This window comes from Saccostrea echinata, unplaced genomic scaffold (assembly GCF_033153115.1).
Source record: "Saccostrea echinata isolate AGI-Se365-2 ecotype Australia unplaced genomic scaffold, CSIRO_AGI_Sech_v1 ptg000012l, whole genome shotgun sequence".
Taxonomy (NCBI): Eukaryota; Metazoa; Mollusca; class Bivalvia; order Ostreida; family Ostreidae; genus Saccostrea; species Saccostrea echinata.
The window spans coordinates 13431239-13439194 of NW_026889761.1; the positions used below are offsets into that span (position 1 = coordinate 13431239).

The 7956-nt window shown below is 30.2% G+C and overlaps 1 protein-coding gene across 1 annotated transcript; it reads left to right on the forward strand.

The window, feature by feature from the left end:
- The first annotated feature begins 997 nt into the window (after positions 1-997).
- Positions 998-7561, forward strand: LOC133185970 (pre-mRNA-splicing factor SYF2-like). The gene is made up of 7 exons (XM_061321255.1): positions 998-1024; positions 1460-1540; positions 3402-3527; positions 4521-4638; positions 4876-4966; positions 6133-6231; positions 6491-7561. Exons 1-7 carry the CDS (start codon positions 1013-1015, stop codon positions 6654-6656), a joined length of 693 nt encoding a protein of 230 aa, XP_061177239.1. The 5' UTR covers positions 998-1012; the 3' UTR covers positions 6657-7561.
- The last annotated feature ends 395 nt before the right edge of the window (positions 7562-7956 follow it).

Consider the following 7956-nt stretch of genomic DNA (forward strand, 5'->3'; position numbering starts at 1 on the left):
CAGTAAAAATGTATTTAAAACTTCAATTACTATATTGCTTTCTTTCTTTTTCTACAAAGTTCAGGTACACAAGTACTATCAGTGGAACGAGTATTTTTTTTTAAGAAAGATGAAACAATAACAAGAAAATAAGGAAATTCTTTAATGGCCTAGTTACATTATGTATGACGTCCCAATTCATATGGCGGAGGTTGTTGCTGATGACGGATTTATCGAATTTAAAAAAACCACAGTATCATACCTACATGTTGCAAAGGCGGATCCAGAAATTTTTCATGAAAAAAGGAGGGATACCCACTCAAAAAAAAAAATCTGACTCAGAAATTCTGACCAGAAAATTGTCCAAATGATGAAAATTTATATGAATGACTCTTTTTTACTAACTTATGAGGCGTCATAGATCCGCTACTGTACAGAGAAAAATGAAAAATGAACGTAGTGAATATACATGTATGCTATAGTGTAATGGAATTGATCACATTTTCAGCAGTGCAATGCTTTTATTTATTTATTGAATAAAAGTGATATTTTGTCAAAGTGTGACATGCAGAATATCGAATTGATATTTTGTCCCAATGTGACAGAATATCAGAACTCTTAATTTTCCTCCCCATATCACAAAGAGTTGTAAGAAATACTCCCTGATCTGTAATAAGATAGAGAGAATAAATAAACCGTCCTGACAGAGACTAAAGTTTTCCATGTATAAAATTATGTTGTTCACAATCGCTAAGCTATGACGTTTCGTGCAACCGCTCAACTACGACGTCACAGCTTGTGAAACTGTGAATCAAAAGGAAAATCTTTTCACTCGTGCTTCACACTCGTGAGAATCCCAAAAAAATCCTGTTGTATAACTTCCATAGCCAACTACAAAATATTGAATATTCTTTCTATATTTAAAACTTTGAACTTGTTTCCGGAACTGCAAACTGTATCGTTTTGGTTTTAATTTTATGGTACAAGTGGCTTTTCCGGAGAAATTTTTCAGAAAGAAATATTGAAGATAAACATGTCGGAAAAGGTGAGATTTCTTGTTTAGGAATAGAATTAAAAACATTCAAGATCAATCGTTTATTTATTCGTGTACAAGGAATACACTTTTTTCAATATCGATAATAACTCTGACTCAATATCATTGATGACGCTTTACCATGTAAACGTTTGTTCTGTGTCATTTGATCAGATGTTGTTTGTCTTTCTTCAATAATTTTTCTGTTTAATACAATCATAACTAAATTTATTAAATTATTTTTTTTACAATTACCTTACTTGGTGCTTTGACAAGTAAATAAGGGCGTCAGGCATTTTGTATGGGGTTATACTGCGAGATTTTTAGTAGTTGTGAATAATATTTTTAATTGTAGAAGTTCAGTAAAAAAATCAATCTAAAATTAGCAAATTCTGATAAATGTACGTGACGTTAAACATGAACGGGTGGTTTTCTTTTTGCTTACAGAAAGAGGATGAACCTGGACCATCAACAAGCAAGAGTAAATTCAGTCGTCTCCAGCGGTTTAGGGACTTGGAATTAAAGATGGTAAGTTCTTTGATTTTAGTCAATTGTTTCAAGGGTGATATAGGTATACAGGGCTTTCAAAATCTTCCAGTATCTGTTACTTTTACCCAGATGAAATCAGAATTGTACCAGCTATAAATATTCAGTGGAGAAAAAATTTGATAACATTTAATTAAATTGCTTCTGCCAGGTACCTCCTATTTTTGTACAAGACCACCTGTTTCAAAATTTTTTTGAAAACCCTGGATCCCTGGGTATAGTATATTTATCTTGCAAGTAGTAAAGCTGTTCACTACTGTAAACGTGGAAATTTTGACGACGTGCTAATTTTGACTATAATGACGATTTTTCTTTTCTCGTCAAAATTTCCACTCGTCAAACTTCATATCATATATATAGCGTCACAACAAACATTGACCGTTGTACAACTTTACCTCATAATTTTCTCGGCTTCCCCCATTAAAACGAGATCAAAGTTACTGTTTAATTTTTAGTAAATAGTTATGAAAGCATATAATCACAGTTTTAAAAACCATTGACTATATCATGTACTATTATTACCCATGGTCACAAAATTCTAATTTGTGTAATTATCACCACGCCGCGTTTAACCTACTTTGTCACCTCAGGCAATCGGCCTCGTATGATGAAAACAAAATACAAAAGAGCAGTTAATTCAATCAAATCTTATACACTGTAGATGGTTTTTACAAGCAAAATTAATTTTTATTGATGAGAACGCTTCTAAATGAGTTCCCGAGGAAGTCGCAGTCCTTTCTTATACTATCGTGAACTCGCACAGAGCGGCTTAATCAGAGATGTTATCAAGTCAACTAAGCCAATGTTTCCATCAAGTTTTTGGTCCTCTAGCTTCTGGCGAACTTACTCTGAGTACTAGTTTTGAAACTCGTTTTTTTTTAGAAGTTCTTTGTATTTATTTTTGTTTTAATCTCGTGAAACCAAAGATATACATAACTCTTGATTCAATATTTCGTCAAAATTAACACTCGTCAATTTCCGTAAACAAAAAATCGTCAATTTTTCAACTCGTCAAAATAACCACGTTTACAGTATATACAGTTTTACCATTAATTATTTTACATAGCATTCTAGCATTGTAAATCTTGTAGGGGTAAAAAAAATAACTGAAGTTCTTTTGCATACAAGAAGTGAACTGAAAATGATAAATGACATTGCTAGAACCATACATTTCTTTAATCATAGAAAGTGTTAATCACATTTCAGATTTCCAATCTTTGAAATACATGTACTGATTACTGTAAAAATAATAATCTAGGTTAATTTTTTCCTCTTAATTTTGGGCAACTTTTTCGGAAGTTTTACATTTGGACAAGTCAAAGTGTGAATTGACTTGCCTGGCCTTGCAAGTTGATCCAAAACTAAAGTTAATATCTATCCATGTCCTTGTAGTTATAAAAAGATGATCAGAGTATCTGAGTATGTAATGTTTGCAAAAATTATGCAAACATAGTATATGTTTAAATAGACTGATACAAATTTGATTTAGGAAATGCTCCAATTTACTGATACATCAAACTATGTGCTACATATCTCAATAAACCAACACAATGCAAACATTTTATGCTTTGAAATAATAACCATAGGCATTCCTTAATACAACTATATCATTAACAATTTCTTTTTATATGCGATTTTATAAATAATCTTTACAAATGTAGCTTTATATTTGAAGGGACAGATGGCCTACTTTCCTTAAATGTATTATACTGACAGCAATTGTATCAAGTCATGAAAATTATATTAACTGTTGACTTAAAATAAATGAAAGTGAAGATAAAAATTAACTTTGAAAGGAAAACAGACATGTCCATGATAATTTACTTTTCATTATGGATTTCAGAATGAAGCGAGGAAGTTAAATCACCAGGAAGTGGTGGAGGAAGACAAGAGGAACAAACTGCCGGCCAACTTTGAACAGAAACGAAAAAGAGTGGAGTGGGAGGAGGAACAAGAGAAAAAGAGAAAGGTAAAAAAAAAGCAATACGGATCAACTTCGGTATCTCGAACACGGATATCTGGAATACCATGGAAGTCATTTTGAAGTCCCAACTACTTATCCCTTAAGTATTTTACACTGGAAATCTTGAATGCTTGATATCTCGAAATATTTTCTTGGTCCCTTTGGGTTCAAGATAACAAGAGTTGACTGTACTTAAATGTAAAAATAAGTTACTTTACATATGATTTTAAAAAGATCAAGATATATGTATATACTAAACTTTTGATACACAACGAAAGCATATATCACTAGATATTTTGTTGTTTATCGAAAGATCAGTATGTACCTTGCTCTTTTTTAAATGCCCCAGTCATGAAATAATCACTTAATAAAGTGTTACCCTTTCCATTCATCATTCTGTCACTCCACCACAGTTTTCTGGACTTCTTGCTGTGCTTGCAGATAATGAGCTGATTTTTGGTATGTTTATATGAATAACTCAAAGTCAAGCTCTGATGTCACTTTGATTGGTTTATTTTCTTGAAAGTTATTGCCTTTAAGACTTTAAAAAATTCTGATTGTTGATGTTTTCCAGACTGTTATGCTGTTCTTGCAGATAATGAGCTCATTAAAGTCAATATATCGATGATTTACAGATCAAGTTCTAGTTCCATATCATTTGGCCTATTTTCATGGGAAAGTTAATGCCCTCACATTTTGAAAAATTCTAATTTTCACTTTTTTGTTGTTTTTTTGTTGTTTTTTTTTTTTGCTGTGCTTGTAGATTCATGAATTGATTTTTTTTATATTTATATTTCTTTATAATAGTTGATAACTTACAGAACAAGAGTCGGTGATTATGTAAATTCATCGAATATTCATATCAGGTTAAAAATTAAACCTATCATACTCATGCAATGAACATCTTGAGGTGGTCTTCATTTGCTTGGGATATAAGTAAATCAGAAATACATGTTAGCAATGTTGTACATGTGTGTATAGGTATATATTTTTTGACAGGAAGCTGAAGAGGCGGGCGAGGAATATGACAGGGTGAAGTTACTGGAGGTCGGAGCTGATGAAGCAGAGAGGTGGGAACGAAAGAAGAAAAAGAAAAATCCTGATCAGGGATTCTCAGGTATTCTTTCTCTCTCATCTAAGGAAATTAGATTTTTGTTTACCAATTATAAGTATATCAGATAAAGTTTTATTTAGAACTTTGTATTGACAACAGTATTTTTTTCTGGGTTACCTTTAAGTTTAGTAATATGGATTTTTTTTTTATTGAGGGGAGTGGGGATATGTCATATTTTGCATTTCAGTAAAATGTTTTGTAATTTTACCAAGTGTTATATCATATTTTATGTTATTTCAGACTATGAATCTGCCACATTTCGTCAATATCAGAGATTAACAAAGGAAATGAAACCAGACATGAATCAATACAAGGAGCAGAGAGAAAAAGCGTAAGTTATCAAAACAAAAGGCGTAAATTATCAAATCAAAAAGTGTAAGTTATCAAATCAAAAAGCGTAAGTTATCAAAACAAAAAGTGTAAGTTATCAAAACAAAAGGCGTAAATTATCAAATCAAAAAGTGTAAGTTATCAAATCAAAAAGCGTAAGTTATCAAAACAAAAAGCGTAAGTTATCAAAACAAAAGGCATAAGTTATCAAAACAAAAAGCGTAAGTTATCAAAACAAAAGGCGTAAGTTATCAAAACAAAAAGTGTAAGTTATCAAAACAAAAAGCGTAAGTTATCAAAACAAAAGGCGTAAGTTATCAAAACAAAAAGCGTAAGTTATCAAAACAAAAAGCGTAAGTTATCAAAACAAAAGGCGTAAGTTATCAAAACAAAAAGTGTAAGTTATCAAAACAAAAAGCGTAAGTTATCAAAACAAAAAGCGTAAGTTATCAAAACAAAAGGCATAAGTTATCAAAACAAAAAGCGTAAGTTATCAAAACAAAAGGCGTAAGTTATCAAAACGAAAAGTGTAAGTTTTCAAAACAAAAAGCGTAAGTTATCAAAACAAAAGGCGTAAGTTATCAAAACAAAAGGCGTAAGTTATCAAATCAAAAAGTGTAAGTTATCAAAACAAAAGGCATAAGTTATCAAAACAAAACGCATAAATTATCAAAACAAAAGGCATAAGTTATCAAAACAAAACGCATAAATTACCAAGACATGAACTGGGTTCAGCTTGATACATGTGACAGAAGATCATGATTCTTTGCTGAATATAGTTAATTTGAATATTAGCAAGTGCTGTTTATTGTACAAGATAATGTTAGTGATTAGGAGAATCATGTCGTTATAACAAAATTAAATGTATAATAACCTCAGTGACATTTTGTATATGCTTCATTTCAGTGATTTTATCCTCATTGTGATAAATAAGGAAAAGCCTTGTTAATTAAAGACACTTGATTCAGGATAAAGAAATCTCCAAAGAATTTACATTTTGTAAATAAATATTTCTCATTTAAAAAAAGAATTCATTGTAACACTAAATATTGTTTTGAAAATCAATGAAAAACATAAAATGGACTGTTTTTAGTTGATAGTTAAATTCAAAATGCTAAATGTCAGTCAACAAATCAAATTTATAAATTTTATGACTCATTTTTACAGAGGTGAAGATTTTTATGCCACACGTAATACACTGGGACTAAATCAATGGAAGGACAAACCTGAGAATGTTGATAGAATGGTAGAGGATCTAGAAAAACAGTAAGTTACCAAATATTTCAATCTCTCAGAGTTTGTAAGACATTATACACTGAGGGAAAGTCACATACCACCTATCATTGAAACAATGCAATATTTGGGTAAAAATATGTGTTTTGTAATTCTGAAAATGTAAATGACAGTTGTATGTTAGTACCTAGTGTCAGAACACCTGATTTTATTCAGATTGGTACAACAAATGGAATACATGTATGTCATTTCCCATAAGGTCAACTATTATTAGAGAGTAAATATATTTCAGGATAAAAAAGAGAGAAAAATACAGTCGTCGCAGAACATTTGATGAAGATGCTGACATTGACTATATTAATGAACGTAATATGAAATTCAACAAGAAATTGGAACGTTTCTATGGAACATACACAGCAGAAATTAAACAGAACTTAGAGAGAGGAACAGCTGTGTAGCCAAATATCAAATTTTATATATAAAGATGATGATGAGTTTCTTCCCTTGCTGGGTTTCAATGGTTATCATGATTCGGTATATTTTGTATTTATATGTATTTTAGCTGATTCTCTCTGACTTTATGTTAGGCTGGTATCTTACAATTAGAAAATCACTGTTCTTTTCATACTGAGTTAACCCATTATGTCATATTTTTTCTGAGGAAAGGTCATTGCCATAATGCATTGTATTTCTTCCCCCCCCCCTTTTTTTTTGCGTGTAAATAATGTTTTTCATCCATGATTTTCTGACATTAAAAAAAAAATCAGATTTATTTCTTTTTTTAAATTTCAATGTATCAAGTTTCATTCTAAGAGGAACATATATAAAATGCATCTATGTAAAAGGGTCTTTTTTTTTAAGATCACATTCTATCTGTCTAATTTTTTCAAGTAATTAGAAGTACAGTGCATTAACTGATTTTCATATTTCGGTAAATGACGGTTAGATGAATGACTTGCTGCATATTAAAAGAACATTTTCATAGGATTTGCTCTTTCACATATGGACTTTGTTTTAAACAAGTTCTGATTTTTAAATACATTTGATAAAATTAAATGAAATAGGATGAAAGATAATAATTAAATCACTTGTTAAGAAATACCATAATATAGCTAGATCTATATTTCACATCAGGAAAACTGAAGAAATTCCTTATCCTTGATACAGACATCCTACAAAATTTAAATGGGGTAAAAGTTAACAAGAGTTACTTATAGAAAGCTTAATAGAGGTATCTTTAAGAAGTTCTGTTATAAAAATAAGGACATTACTTGTAACACCACAGGAGTTGGCATACCTATCAATTTTACCGAAATTTTCAGTAAACCTAAAAAAAAAAAATACAAAATACTATAATAATAACACGTTATTATTATTATAGTATAACACTTTTTTTATTTACTGAAAATTTCGGGAAAATTGATAGGTATGCCAACTCCTGTGGTAACACAGACTTTTTAAATCCAAATTTTGTATTATACTGTATTGCATCTCAAATCCTAGCTTTCCTTTTCATTTCATTCCATTCAACCATTTTCAAACGTAATTACCCTGTATATAAGTTATATTTTTAAATGATAACAAAGCTCTCTTATTTTTCATTATTATTATTATCAAAAATTACCTGTGTCATGTTTTATACAAATGTGTATGGTACAACTTTTAAAATAATTTTTTTTTTATGTAGTCTTGTGCCTGATAAAACAATTTAGTGTAATACACTTCATGATTTAAGATATATATATATATATATATTAC